Raw genomic sequence first — 15,492 nt, 5'->3', positions numbered from 1 at the left:
TCTGAATTGTTGATTTGACTTTCCCTCGTTTTCCTATGAATGGCTGCCATCTGAGACTGCGTTTTGCCAAGAGTATTTTGTCAGGGATATGTACACACTTGCCTCTGAAATTTCACTATTGGTAAATAATCTGCTGTTATGGGTCTGTGTCTAAATACCTAATGCAGCTATTTATATATTTTAAAAGAAACTCTTATATGCTATTTAGTGGAATACTCTGTGGGATCAAAGAAAAAGTGGCTTACCTAGGACTTTAGATGTAGAAGCACATCAGCAAAAATTTGAAAAACAAAAACCAAATAAAACTACACAGTGTGAGACTTGGTTCATTCCTTTGTTAACCAGGAGTGAACCAGGACACTTGCCCAAGGGATGTTCTTCTGCCCAGGTGTCAGGCCTGGGAGGGTGCTAAGGTAGATGATTCCACAGACCTAATCTCAGCAGAGACTGGGGTCAGGGTGGTCATTCAGCATGAAGTGAAAGAACAGCATCCTTGGCAGCAAAGTTTTTACAAAACCAACTTAAGCAATTGGCAATAAGGTGTTGTAAAAGTATTTGAATCTATGGCAACAACCCTGAAAAAATTAGTGAAGTGAAGATTCCTGCATGTGGAAGGCAAGCACTGTATCTTTGTGTAGCACCTAGTGCATCATCAGCACTACATAACTGGCAGCTATTGTTTTATACATACATTTCTTTTATCTAAAGCTCAGCTATTGGGCAGCCCCGGTGGCTCAGCGGTTTAGCGCCGCCTTCGGCCCAAGGTGTGATCCTGGAGACCTGGGATCGAGTTCCACGTCGGGCTCCCTGCATGGAGCCTGCTTCTCCCTCCTCCTGTGTCTCTGCCTCTCTCTCTCTCTGTGTGTGTGTGTGTGTGTGTGTGTGTGTGTCTCATGAATAAATAAATAAAATCCTTAAAAAAAAATCAGCTGTTTGTCTCAGTTGCAAGGCAAAATGAATATACATTTGTACTGCTCACTTCCTAAACCATCATCTAATGAAGACAAAGTCCCTATAGAAAACTCTGAATAACCAGCACCGTATAATAATTCCTCCATAAATATTTGGTCAAGTTGAATAGGATTTTTTAGAAGCCAAACCCCTTAACAGCCTCAACCTCTCAGAAATTCGGGGGGTGGGGGTGGAGTCTGAAAATGAGTACAGTCACCATAAAATCCCTCCATTCAAGCCAGACTTTTGTGTCTCATCTGTACCTTTCCTGATTTGCTTGGCATTCTGATATTAGTCATATAGTCCTTAGAATGGATTCTTTATTTCCTGGGCACAGCAGATGGGAAGCAAAGATCTAAATGATGCTAGGGGACCATGGCAATGGACGAAACAGCAGCTGATGACCTAATGGGTAAAATTCACAAGCACGTCCCACCACCAGGCAGAGGGACACCTATTAGCTTGTGTGACACAAGGAAACATTAAATAGCACATACCACTTTTTTTTAAATAAGCAGGGAATTGTGTAATATTTTAGAGAACCATTGCTCCCAAACAATGGATGCCCTGGAGGCAACAACTTTCAGTTATTTAGAAAAAAAACCACTTAGATGTAATTATTCATCATTATTATTCTTATTAGTTAATAACACTCCTGTGCTGAATTTTAAACTCCTCCCCTTCCACGTTCTTCTTAACCGTCTCTCTCCTTTCTTTCCCCAACACTCCTCTCGCTTCCAAACCAGGGGACTGACTCATCCCGGCTCGCCCAGAACGTTCCCAGTTTTAGCACTGTGAGCCCTGCATCGGGGGAAACCCCTCTGTCCCGGCCAAACCAGGACAGTTGGTCACCCTACTCCAGAAGCGGGCACTGTGAGAGTATTATTGCACTGGTGCTTAGCACGTATTACCTTGTACTCATGCAATTTTTAAAGTCGTGTTCACAATCCTCCTATAGTGGCTCAAATCATCAGGTTCCCTAGAGTCCTTGACCTGAACTCTTGAAAATTAAAAAAAAAAAAAAAAAAAAAAAGGCTCTGGCTTCTTGAAATATGTTGATCATGGACTTGGTTCTTCACTTAACGTGGGTAGAGCTAGCCTTCATTTATTTAGGTATTTGTTTATTGAAATTTGGGAAGGAAAACTGATGGACTTAATCTGTTCTGCCAGTTATAAGATGGAAACTTCGAATGGGAAATTTGTTTTTGATTCTTCGCAGGTGTGATGTGGGCTGCCGCTTCAGAAGGCCAGTATCTGGAGGTTTAGTCCAACTGTGACTGAAAAGAAGCCTAAGCAGGACTCTGAGATCCCACCTCTACTTTTTCTTTTTGCATATATATTTAATAACTTTTTTTTTTTTTTAAGTAGAGGTGAGGCCCATATAGCATTCAACTCACTGCCTGGAGGTACAATTATATATTTTGCTCAGTGGGACCAATCCCCGAGGAGATCCTGTTACACCTTTGGCTCCCTACAGTGGGAAGAGAGCCGAAGTGTATGACGTGGTAGGGGGCCTGTGACCTGGTTAGTAAAGGAGCTTTGTGGTTGCACCTGGAGACAGGACTAAGCAATTCTCAGCTAATTGAAATTAATCTGAAGTTTGAAATTTACCCAAATCCCACAATCAGTGCTTAAATTTGTCCAGTCTACCTTTTGTGAGTTGTTCCCTTTCTTTAAGAATTGGATGAGAAATGGAGGAGCAGATTTTGAAGGAGGTGGAAATCCTGGCCTGATGTGTCCCGTGTGAAGAAAAAGAATGCATTTTCATCATGTAGGAAAATAAAAACTAAGAAGCCATGGGGTAAATGATGGGCTTTTACCAAGAATGCTTCTAAATGGAAAGCAGAGTACTGATAAAAAGCACAGCCCAGCGGTGCCTGGGTGGCTCAGTTGGTTAAGCTTCTGCCTTTGGTTCCTGGGATCGAGCCCCACATCAGGCTTCCTGCTCAGCAAGGAATCTGTTTCTCCTTCTCCATCTGCCACTCCTGCTGCTTGTGCTCTCTCTCTCTCTCTCTCAAATAAATAAATAAAATCTTAAAAAAAAAAAAAATCACAACCCAGTGCTAACTGGCCTCATTTTAAATCTCAGTTCTAATCCCTGCTTGCTGTGTGTGCTTGCACAAGGCACTCAACCTCTCTGGTCCTGGTTCCCCATTTCTTAACTGAGGAGAATAGCACTGCCTACTCCATTGAGTTGCTGTTAAGATTAAATTACTTAATTCATACGAGGAATCCAGAGCCATGCTGGAAACACAACAAGTGCCACAGGAGTTTTGTTAAAGAAAGTGCATTAAGATGCAACCCATATTTCAGAATGCAGATTTTCTCAGTATTTCCAATCATGAAAAAAGTGAAGCTATTCCAAATCTGCTAGAAGTGGCATTTTCTCTGAGATTGCATATCCCTAGTAACTCTGCTTCCTGAAACTATAGTTTAGTGGATTAAACTAAGTGTAGAGGCAGATAGATACATTTGAATTTGAATACCACGTCTGTGGTTCATTAGCTTTAAACCTGGCTTGTTTCTTCTATAACAGATGGCCCCATCTGGCCCATCACCTATAGTTATAAGTAAAATTGTTTGTTTTTTTAAAAAGATTTTGTTTATTGATTCATGAGAGACACACAGAGAGAGGCAGAGACATGGGCAGAGGGAGAAGTAGGTTCCCCATGGGGAACCTGATGTGGGACTCGATCCCAGGACCCCGGGATCACGACCTGAGCCAAAGGCAGACGCTCAACCACTGAGCCACCCAGGTGCCCCGTTATAAGTAAAGTTTTATTGAAACACAGCCACACCATTTGTTTTCATATTATCAGTGATTGCTTTTGCACTACAAGGGCCCAGTTGAGACAGACTCTCTGTTCTGCAGAGCCAAACATATTTATCATCTGACCCTCCACTTTTACCAACTCCCGACTCACAGTACAAGGAGAATAATATCCTAATCGGGTGGGGGTGGATGGGTTGAGATAACATATCAGGCGGGACCCTATACATAGATTGGGCTCCGTAAAGGATGACTATTATCATTAAACAGAGACTCAAAATCTAAAGCTTACGATATGTTTTATGATCAGTTTTGTTTGCTTGCTTGTTTTCTACCCTCCGTCTACCTACGCCACTCCATCCAAAAACAAAATATGAGCTTGACTTCCTCTAACTTGGATTAAGCTAATCTGCCACCACACCACACCTCCCTGTTCAGGCAATTTCTATGGCTTTATTCATCCCAACTCTCAGCACTTAGGTCCTGTTGTTTGGGAGCATTTGCTTCGCATCTCAGCGATGCTACAGTAACCATACAGGAAGCCCGCAGATTCTTGCACCAATTTGTCTTCAGTTTTTAATTTTTTATTTAGAAATAATAAAATAAGACATAATATATAAAAATATGTACAATCCATGGTTTGTGCAGTACAATAGGAAGACTTTTAGATACAAAAAGACGGCAAACGGGAAAATAATGACTATCACGATTGTCAAAGGCCGGGATTGTTCAACTCGCCAGAGCCCAGAGCTGAAACCCAACGTAACTAGAAAAGAGATTCTAGTCAGGAGTGGGGAGGTGACTATGCAACACTTTTATTTTTCACCTTAACATTATTAGACAGAGTGAAGGAGAGCTCACTCTGCTCCTCAGAACAAGCTTTTTGCCTTTACTGAGTGGCTTATTATAAAACATGAGCTGACATTTGTCATTTGCAAAGGTAACATGATTTGGGGGATGGAGCTCATCAAATAGACAATATAGGGAAGAAAGGAAGTGAAGAGAAGAAATAATGCATTAATAGTTTTTCTCTTTTTTTAAAAAAAAAAGGTAAAACAGACTTTCTCCAGGAATTTGGAAATGGCTACAGTGCTATATTGACATCCTTACAATGTCTGATTCAAGTATACTCTTAGAGGGATAGAAAACTATTCCATTCTCAATAGTCAAAATAGAATTCACTTTGTCTATCTTTTATTTAAAAATAGGATAACCAGGAATCTATGCCTCCTCCCAAAAATATAATGCCCATCCAGATACGAGCAAAAATTCTTTAAAAGGGAGTAATTCTTAAGTAAATTCAACGGGGGTTTGCTTGCAATAGAGAAGCAACACATAGCTGGGGACAGACCCCAGATATTCACGGCGAGTCTCCTCGGACTTCATTCTAACGACGTATGTGCACTAATTAAGGAGACCCAGTCAATAAGGACAAATGTTTTGAAGGTAAAATGCAACAAAAAATGTTGTGCATTACCTGTGTCTTGGCTCTTGACAAAAAAAAAAAAAAAAAAAAAAAAATTGCCATTTAAAGCTTGTAATTGTTAAAATACTAACTAGAAAGAGCTTTCAAATGAACAGTCCATGCTGAAATAAATAACAGAACATAGCAATACGAACCTTATAAGGCTGGTAAATATTTGCTAAAACCATGCTAACCGGTAGCATAGAGGTACTAGCTCTCTGAAATTGCTGCACTGAAATTATACTTTCTATGGCAATTTTTTTTTCCTTTACAGACTTCTATTTACATTTGGCTTTAAATATGAAAATATCTGATAAACTTTATAAAATGTACACTTTAAAAACATAGCTTCTGCAAAATTTTCTTGGAAAAAAAAAACAGAAACAAAAACAAACCTGTGCACCAGAAATTTTAGATTTTTTTTCTGTTTTTCAGAAATAAGTTGAAAGATTTCCCTCCCTCATTCTTGCCCCCAGACCCACCCCCTTTCAAATATCTCAAGTCTTTTTAAGTGGCAGCACTGTGTGTTTGGGAGGAGCCCTCTCAGTGGTCACCCCATGCTCCACTGCATCTTCATTTAATTTACATATCACTGAATACTCTTTGGTTTGATTATTTTCCTTTGCAAAATATCGAAATAGCAGCAGCTGAAGCCCTCAGTAACCTCTCACCCTCAACAGCCAACTTGTTCTCTCTTCTGTCAATTCTTTTGTCCTATCAATCCCAATTCCTCCAACTCTCAAAACAACTTCCCAAACCTGCCTTTAAATTTGGATTTAAAATTGCATCCGCTTGCTTGACATCTCTGTCTTGGTTTCCATGAGAAGAACACCAGTTTTCAAACCCATCGACTCTGAAGGCTGAGAACAGCAGAAACTGTAATATTATTGCAGGCACGGCATTCAGAGATGGCTGTTCAAGAACCAGAGACCATCGCACACATCAATTTACGAAATACAGGATTCCAGAACAAGCTGTTTTTTAATGGCATACAGGGTTATAATACCATAAGAGAGTTGATTTTGAGACTCCAATTAAAAAAGAAAAGTCAGCAACCCCCAGAATTCACACATAAGGAACTTTAAACCAAAAAAGAGCTCCATTATTGAGTTAGAGCAGGGTAAAAAAAAAAAAAAAAAAAAAAAAAAAAGTTTCAGTCAAGTCAGGCAGCCAGGCAGGAGAGACTTCTGGAAAACAACGTGTCCTTAGTAACCTGCTCTAGGGCTCTATAGGCGAGAAGGATCAGCTCAGATCCAATCCCAAATGTGCATACATAAAGGAGAAATAATCCTTTTAGATCATTATCTCTTCTACTTGTGGCTGTTATATCTTGTATGGCTCTGGTTGACCCCAGAATACTGCGACATTTTCATTCCTACCCTCTACCATTAAAAATAAATAAATAACTTTCCTCTCCCTCCCGAATACTTGAGCTGACGTGCTATATCAAAGTGGCCGGTCCACGCGGTCCACACCTCACCAGCTCCCCCTTGGGCATCTGCAGCCTCCCAGACACTATAGGACTCACTCCAGACACACTGATCGGAAGAACCAGCCTAGAGGCCAGGCGTGGCATCTTCTCAAAGGCGAAGTCAGCCTGGAAATGTCCTGACAGTTGGGCCAATGAATTCAGCTGCAAGGGTTTAAACTTATCTATCTTTCACGTTGGATGGCTCAGCTTTTGGGGATGCCAACTAACTCCAACCCAGGTCTTATCTTATGGAATAAATCCTGGAAGGCGCCCAAAGGGGAGAGCCAGAAAAATCTAAGAGCCCGTCACCGTCTCTCACCTTATGCGTCGGCCTGGCCAGCCCAACCTCACATGAAAGAAAAGATATTTTGATTGTGTGTGTGTGTGTGTGTGTGTGAATTTTCCTTCCCCTTTCTTCTTCCTCCCATCATACACTAGTTGCATGAAAGAGCAAAACTGAAAAAGCACGACACTTACTAGACTCTGCAGAGGATGTTCTATTTTCTGAATAAGGTGAAAAAAGGAGAGGGCAGTTCAAGGTCTTGCTGAGGTTCAAAGTTATTGTTTCTTGATTTCAAGGCAGCCGTGGGGCTTTCTATCCTTTTTAGTATAAGCTCCACTGTGCAAAAATGTGCATTATCTTTGGTATTTATTTTAGGTAGTCTAACTTAAAATTTGAGATAACCCATTAACATCATGGAAGAAAAAAAAAAAAAAAAGAAAACCCAGAGGCTACCATTTGGCTAGTGTTACATAATGCCCTTATGTAACCAAAGAGAGAGAGAGAAAGAGAGAGAGAGAGAGAGAGAGAGAAAATCAATTCTAGCAAACAAATTACTGGCCTCAAAAAATCAGGCTCTCGTTTTGGCAGCTTAATAGCCAAATACTTGCCACTTTGAAGCACATATCATGAGCTTTCAACAAAGTTCAACACTGACTTTTAAATTACACGAAAGAAGAACTACACGGCAACAAAAATACAATTTGTGTTCATGTAGTTAGCAGCTTTTCAAAAAAAAATTAAGGCAGAGTCTTGCCTTTGTTATGCCATTAAAAACATTCTTGTTCCCTAAGGAGAAGCATTCTGGATTCGTCAAATACCCAACCGAGGCTGGCCTGCGAGTTCAAGTTTTGTAAAACACACAAAACGAAACAGAAAAACCCCATAACTTATGCTATCACATGTATGTGCCATCGGGTCATGGGGTGGGGGAGGGGGGAGAGGAGGCGTGTTGAGTGCTCTAAGGTTAAATCTCCGAGCTTACAGTCCTTTCTTCGACGCCACCGTACTCGCCTCGGTCCCTTGTGGCCACGTGCCTTGACCCACCTCTTCACCAGTACCGTCGTCGTCGTCTGAATAACTGCTTGGGGCCTTTGACCAACAGACTGTTAGCTGAAAGTCAATATTCCAGAGGAGGAAGCAGTCAGATCTCCGACTCTCGCCTTAAGGGCCTGGGCTCTAGAGGTACGCTTGCCTGGTTGTGAAGGTCTAGGTCAGGGGGCGTGTCCGTACTCGTGCTTTCTGGAACTCCGTTTTCACTGTCATCTTCCTCTTTGCTTGTGAGGGCAACTTCGTTTTCGTAGCAAAAGGAATTAGCATTTGAGAGGATGTATTTCTTTTCGGCTAAGTCTCTGGCACTACAGAGGGGCGTGTTGGGCACTTCGTAGGTCTTGTGGAACCTTGAGTAGTCCACTTTGTAGTAGTGCTTCTCCTCGAAGAGGACAGGCTCGTAGCGGTGGCCCCAGAGGATCTCATTCGCCAGATAGGAGCTACGGCACTGGGTGGTCATGGCCGTGGCCTCCACCATGCCCTCCAGGATGACAACAATTTCAAAGTCTGCGTTGTCGATGTCCTGTTTACTCAAGTCGTATAAAGGACTGTCTTCATCTATCTCGTGGACTATGGTGATGGGGGACACCAGAAATATCCGGTCAATCCCGCTGTCGAACCCAACGTTGATATCTATTTGATCCAGGGGGATGTACTCCCCCTCGGAAGTGATTCGGGATTTGAGCAGCTGGGCTCTCACGTGGGCCTCCACCAAGTGGCTCTTCCGAAGGTTGCCCACCCGCCACATCAAGCACAGCTTGCCATCTCTCATGGCGATCACAGCGTTGTGGCTGAAGACCAGAGTCTCGTTCCTCTTCTTTGGCTTGGCCATCTTCGCCATGACCGCGCCGATGATGAAGGCATCGATGATGCAGCCCACGATGGACTGGAAGACCACCATGAACACGGCAACTGGGCATTCGTCGGTGACACAGCGGAAGCCGTAGCCTATGGTCGTCTGGGTCTCGATGGAGAAGAGGAAGGCCGCCGTGAAGCTGTTGACCTCGGACACGCAAGCCTTGCTCTCTTTAGATGCATCCAGATCGCCATGGAGCAGAGCTATCAACCAAAACACACAGCCAAAGAACAGCCAGGAGAGCACGAACGCCAGGCAGAAGATGACCAGCATCCACCGCCAGCGAATGTCCACGCACGTGGTAAAGATGTCAGCGAGGTACCGCTGGCCCTTCTCCCCCACGTTGATGAACTGGACGTTGCAGTGGCCGTCTTTCTTCACAAAGCGGCTCCTGCACTGCTGTCGGGTGTGGACCTTACTCTTCCCGTTCCCAAAGCCATTGGCAACCGCCATGGTGGCCAACTTCATCCCGTCCTCTTCGGAAGAGACGATGCTGTAGCGGTTGGTCCGCACACTGCCCATCGCTCCTGCTGTGGACGCCAGTGCTTCTGCTTTGGAAAACAGTCTGAGTTTTTGCAAGACCCTTTGGAGAAACAGTTTTGAATGCTCGGTGAGGACACACACGCCAAAGAAGAAGGAGAGACGGCGGGCGGGCCTCCAGGAGCCTGGGGGTTCTACCAAGGTCTGTCTCCGGACATGCAGAGCCACCTCAGTAACTCAGCTGACATCCAGGGGAGGACGTGACCTGGAAACAACGAGACAAGGCGTTATTCATCCGAAAAGAAGGCATCGGCAAGGGGTGCTGCTCTCTAGGGGGACACTTCCCAGCGGACGTACACCCTGCGCTGAATTAGAAGGTGTTCTTAACTGCTTTGTCCCCTGAACTGTATTTTTTTATTGTACTTAAAAAGCATCAAGTCATCGAACGTGGAAGAGTTTGGGGCAGTCTTTCAATCAATCAAAATGTCAGGTTCTTTTCCCCCTGTTTTTTTCTTTATTTTTTTTTTTTCCAGCAATCTAGGCAATCCTATTTTCCAGAGAAACCCCTCTTATCCTCTCTCATGCCTACTCTGCTTGCTGGGGCCTCAGGTTGTCAAGCAGAAGGGAGACTGGCTGAGCAAGGCCAAGGTTTGTCACGAGGCTTTGGGAACTCAGACACGTCCAGAGGACCGTTCGTATAAACGCACCATATTAATATTAACTGAGCTGCAGGTGCATTGGGGGAGAATAGAGCGGAGCCCTCGAGGACACGGTGGAAATCAGAAGGCACAGACTATTTTGTTTAAACGATTAAACAATCATTTTTCTTAATCATTAAAAAAACAAACAAAAAAAACAAAAAACCAACAACTGAGCAGACAGCCCTTAGAGTGATCTGAACTCGGTCCCAATTTCTGGAGACTGTTTGGGCTTGCTCCATCACTTCGCACGGCGCTAGCAGCCACTTTGCAGAAATGCCCGATAACATCTCTGTTACTGCGAGTGATTCTGACTTGAAGGCGTGGGTTTGCTCTGGGGGATAAAGAGCGAGTCTGTTGCCTAGCAATGAGTCCTGAAATTCTCCGGAGATGGGACTGCCATGTGTAATGACAGGCTAGGAAGTAAGCACCTCTGTGCCAAAGGACCAGGTCTTTAGCGAGTTGAGATAAGGCAGGAACTCATTTCATGTGGGTCCAATTCCGCGTTTTCCCAAACAGAGACAACTTGGTCGGAGTAGATGACGATTGTCAGTCTGCTCACTTTCACTTCCAGTGCTGCTGTTTGCTCTGGGTTCCCATGGAGAAGGCACTCACCTTTACCTAACGTGAACCAATAATCGTTTGCAGTCTTCTCCTCTAGCCTCATCCTAACCCAGATAAAAAAAACGATCCATCGCCTTGAACTTCCCATCTTCACTCCCAAGAAACGATTTTTTTTTTCCTTGACTAACAGAAGTGTCTAAGAGAAAGTCCAAAGTGTCTCCTCTATCAAATAGAAGTGAACAAAATGAACCCCGGCATAGAACTGAAAACCCAGAAGCGACTCTCCACTTGTCAAACAACCCAATCGATCTCCTGTAGGAAAGGGGTGGGGGTGGGGGGCAATGGAAAACAGATGGGAAGGAGCAGAAAGTCACTGAAGCCCTGATTATGAGGACGCCACTTTTTCTTTCTCCAACCCCCCCCCAACCGCATAGAGATTAAGTAGTTAACAGAACCAATTTCAGCCGAGCCACCTGCCAACAAATAAAGCGAGTCATTTATCTTGTTTTTGAGCACCCCCCCCCTTCAAGAGAGGCAAGGTGCATTGTCTTTGAAAATGCCTTGTTACAGTCTTTTCACTTCTCTCTCCTTATCCAAGTTATTATGCAAGAATGTGCCCCAACACATTTTTCCTGAGATTAGTCATCTGTGAAAATTGCAATGTGTGTTACATTTTGGCAGCTTTTGACACGTAAATGATGCCCGATTTGAAAGTGCCTTTGAATTACTTTATAAAAAGAAGTTACTGTGCCTTCCTAGTCTTCCACCTGCTTCAATGTTTTGTCTGCTTCCCTATGAAGTTTGCACTTGGACAAAAGAAATAAGACTCCTATTCCTCAGGGTTCTAGATCCTGGACATGGAAAGAATTTTTTTCAACAGTGCTTTCAGATTACTGGGCTCATAGGATATTGCCAAGGATTTCTACGCAAAACCAGAGAGAGATAAGGATACAACATCAGATGCAGGTGTACTTTCCAAAAAAGGGGGAGAAGAGGAGGCCTCATTTAAATAGTGCTTGAATCCTTGAGGTCTGGATGACTTCAGAATCGTATATTATAAGCTGACACCAAGAAATTCCCTTTTCATGATTCAAAACAATCCTTCCATCTGAGTTACCATTAGGGACCATGAGTAGACAGTTTCAAATTTCTTCTGACTTATTTCTGCACTCTTTCCAGATTAAAGCATAACAACCATATGAAATCTAAAGACTGAATTACGACCCTCCAAAAATCTTGACCCTAGGACATTAGTTCGAATTCCACAAAACACACAATACCAGCTTCCTACCAATAGCTTTCTGCATTTGGAACTTTGAAAGTAGCCTGTATTGAACGACTATTATTGTCTTATTTCCACTGTTAATGACAGAATTTGTTCCACATGCGCAGCATCATTTACAAATTTTACCATTCTGCCTGGAAAGGGGGAAAAAAAAGATTTTTCTGGCAAAATGGAAGCTTTTGTCACTTCAAACTGATATGCTCCAAAACAGATTTATGTGTGTATATGTGTGCACACACGGTATGTGTATTTTAGAGTTTTGGGGAGCTGATTACATAGCAAAAATCTGGAACCTGCCACAGTTTGCTCGGGTGATTGTCTCAACATTTCATTATGAAGAGGGCCCTCCTTACTGACCTGCCCACATGCCCAAGTGGCTTTAGGCAAGCAGAAAACTTCCTTGCCTGCTTTTCTCTCACTAAAAAACACCGATTCGTGAGCATCTGGAAAAAAACTTCCATTAGGAACGGGGCTTTCGTGCAACTTTATTTTAGGCATATATTCAAAATAATTTTTTTCAGAGACATCTGATGAAGAATGATGAGAACACGAAGTGATCTGACTCCTTGATGGGTGCAGTTCAGGAGAATCCATATTTGATTTGAGGAACAATGTGTAAATTCCCCTCTCAGCCAAAATATTTAAGGGCCTGATGTCAATTTAATAGATACAAATAATCATTTTACCCAGGCTCTCACCAATGAGGTAGAAAGTATTTCTGGGAAATTGAGAGGCTACATGTGGTGCTGTTCATGTTAAGACTATTTATAGGCTGAGCCAAAATTAAGCATAAGCAATGGAAAAAAATAGTTCAGCCATTTCAATCTTAGGTAGATGTTAAAGAGAGAGAGTGCTATAGATAAAATTCAAGGTCAAGGAGATAACACGTATAAATGAGTGAAAAGAAGTCATTTTTACCATATAGGAAATATTCCCAATTTGGAGTATAAAAAAACTAGAAAAATATCATTATGACCAATAGATGAGAATAAATGTGCCTCATAATATGGTCATGGTGTGCAGTGAATAAGAAAGTTTCTCACTAAGGATAGCAAATGAGGATAGTAAAAGAAAGTGTGCTGGGCTGACAGAGAGGTCTGCTAATGAGTGTTCAGGGCAGTTATTCCCCAGCTGACGCCATATAGACCAGCCTGAGTATGCTCTGGGCACATGTTGCTATGTGAGCACAACTGCTAGCAAAGCAACCTCTTGGAAGCTCAGTAAACAGAAGGGAGGGGGGAGGGGAAGGAAGGGAAGGGGCAGAGGGATCCACATTTATCTATTTGAGCGCTCTAGCATTTATACTCAACAGTGCATGTAGCATCACTCAGCATTGGCAAATGCTGGGAAATATACATATTTGGTGATTAAAAAAAAAAACAAAAGCCTGCAAAGGTCTGTCTGTTCAGGTAATAATGTGGCCAATCTTCCATGCCACTGAAAAGTCATACAAGGACTCGCCAGCTACCCAGAGATTCTACAACTGCGGCTTCTGAAGAGAGTAGAAATACTGTATGTTCTTTAAAAAAAAAAAAAAAAAAAAGAAAAGAAAAAAGAGGCCCAATTCACAAGAGTTTAGTACTGATATACCTACGGGATACCGATAACGTTAAAGAAAGTGCCATCAAAACAGGAGGGAGAGGGCTTAAAAGCAAAGTTAAATGACCTTGACCCCAGCTTTGACCCCTCCCACCATCCCTGCAGTAACGTCCTCTTTACTCCTGAGCCTTGAGATTTTTCCGGCTACTGGCAAATATAAATAAAGCACTTGGGGGGTGGGGGTGGGAGTGAGTTGGTAAAAGCTTAACAAGTGCACAGGTAAGATACAGCAGATCTAGGGCAGTGGTTAGTGAGAGGAGATCTAACAGCCTATTGATCACTCACGTGAAAAGAAAGCAAGGGGTAAAAGGCAATATGCATTCTTTGCATACCCAAAACACGTTTTCAATGCCTTGTTTCCTAACAGGTAAATTCTGAGTTTATGAAAATCCCCAGGATTCACAGCCGTATCCTAGCTACCATCCCACTGGGTAGGCTCATCCAGACACAGACATCAAACTGCCCATTTCCTATCTCGATTTTTTTTTCTTTTTCAATTGTCATGACGAGTCTATGTTATGATGCAATCTTTGCAGAACCAAGTCTCTTTGACCTCTGTGCTTTCCTGAAACCACGCTGTCTTCAACTTAGGTATCAATACGATCATCACTACGAACAATACGTTGCTTGGGAGAGAGTGACATAGGATGTGAAAGTTTTGCGGTCTTCGGGCTCACATCCAGCTCGGGCTCGCGCTCTCTTTCCCCAGCAAAGCAACTTTGAGACGCTCGCTCCGTTTGGAACTCGAGACGCTACACTTGAAGCAATGACAAAAGGGGGGGAAAAAAAAAGAAAAAAAAAAAAAAAAAACAGAAGAAGACGCCAAGGATCAAGACTAGTGCTGAGTCCCAAGTCTGCCAAAGGTTTGAGACCAATGCTCTTTTCTAAGAGCACTCCCCAACCCCCCTCCTTTTTTTTTTCTTTTTTCTTTTTTTGGTCTTCCTTAGACACAGGCTCCCTCGCCCCTTGTCTCCAAACTCACTATCTCGCTGCAGCTGGTGGTGCACTGGAAGTTATGAGCACAAACAGATGCTGCAGAGAAAAATCTGTTTCTATTGCTCAACTGTTCCAAGCATGTCTCAGTATTTTTAGCTCTGGGGATGTTCTTGGTGCGCGCACAAACTCTATAGGCATGATCTGGGACTCCGCGGCGTGACAGCTGGGCACCTCTGGAGCAGCGGGGCAGGGGAGGGGTGCGGCCCGCGGCCCGAGTCCACTCCCCGGGACACACAGGCAGCGGGAGACAAGGAGGGAAGAAAACACGCAGCGGCCCTTACCTGTTGCTGGCGCAGGAGCATGGGGACATGAAGTGGAAGTGGGGGGGCACAGAGGCATGTGAGATCCGGCAGTTTGTGAAAGCGACTGAGCCAAAGCAAACCAGAATCCCCAAGACCCAGCTTGCCGGCGCCGGGGAAGGCTGCGCGCTGGCCAGGGCTCCAGTGCGCTCTGCAATATCCTGGGCTCTTTTTGGAGCCACCGGCCCGCCTGGCCCCGCCCCCCGGCCCCTGTCGGCCAATCGCAGCGCGCCTGGCCGCCCGGCCGGCCCCGGGACTCGCGGCGGGGAGGGGACCGCGCTACACCCGCGGCCCGCGGCGCTGCCAGCGAGGAGAACCTGCAGCCGCCGGCTGCCTCCCCCTCCGCCCGCCGAGCCGGGTCGGGGAGGAGGAGGAGGAGGTCGCGCCCCGGCTGGGACAGCAGCAGGTGGGGAGCTCCGCGGCTGCCCCTTTGCAGCCTGGCCTCGGGCAGAAAGCTTCCCCCCCCTTCCCCGCCCCCCCAGAGCCCTACACTTCCCTCTTCCCTCTCCGCGGCGGGCGGCGGTGCTGTGCGCGCTCCTCCGGGCGCCCCCCTCCACACGTTTGCAGGCGGGGAGGCTTGCACCGCAGCCCAGGCGCGTGTCCCTCTCCCCTCGCTCGCACCCAGAGCCCCGCGCCCTCCCGCTTCCCCGCAGAACCTGCGGTGCGCGGAGGTGCAGCGCGACCCCACTGCGGGAGGTGGGGCGCGGGCGCGGGCGCGGGCGGGGGTG

General features: G+C 44.7%; 2 protein-coding genes across 12 annotated transcripts in view; one reads left to right on the top strand and one right to left on the bottom strand.

Moving 5' to 3' along the window:
• Positions 1-3,742: 3,742 nt before the first annotated feature.
• KCNJ2 (potassium inwardly rectifying channel subfamily J member 2) lies at positions 3,743-14,971 on the bottom strand. The gene is made up of 2 exons (XM_041724225.1): positions 14,747-14,971; positions 3,743-9,588 (listed from the first exon to the last, which is right to left on the bottom strand). The coding sequence occupies exon 2, from the start codon at positions 9,363-9,365 to the stop codon at positions 8,082-8,084; it is 1,284 nt and encodes a 427-aa protein (XP_041580159.1). The 5' UTR covers positions 9,366-9,588; positions 14,747-14,971; the 3' UTR covers positions 3,743-8,081.
• The window catches only part of LOC121472802 (formin-like protein 18), a 166,041-nt gene continuing 165,322 nt past the window's right edge, over positions 14,774-15,492 (top strand). For 10 of the 11 annotated variants that reach the window (XR_005983005.1, XR_005983006.1, XR_005983004.1 and 7 more), the window contains exon 1: positions 14,774-15,170. Coding sequence is in view for 7 of the 11 variants with exons in the window: in XM_041724237.1 (XP_041580171.1) it covers positions 14,774-15,170 (397 nt within the window). In the remaining 4 variants the exon portion in view is untranslated. The remainder of the gene's footprint in view (positions 15,171-15,492) is intronic. The other variant, XR_005983009.1, reaches the window with a different exon arrangement.

The sequence above is a fragment of the Vulpes lagopus genome, chromosome 12 (assembly GCF_018345385.1).
Source record: "Vulpes lagopus strain Blue_001 chromosome 12, ASM1834538v1, whole genome shotgun sequence".
NCBI classification, from domain to species: domain Eukaryota; kingdom Metazoa; phylum Chordata; class Mammalia; order Carnivora; family Canidae; genus Vulpes; species Vulpes lagopus.
Note: the sequence above shows the minus strand (reverse complement) of the source record. Positions and strands in the feature narration are given on the sequence as shown.

Bases quoted from the DNA above. Each gene is read 5' to 3' on its own strand.
- KCNJ2 (XM_041724225.1), bottom strand. From the start codon at position 9,365: ATGGGCAGTGTGCGGACCAACCGCTACAGCATCGTCTCTTCCGAAGAG.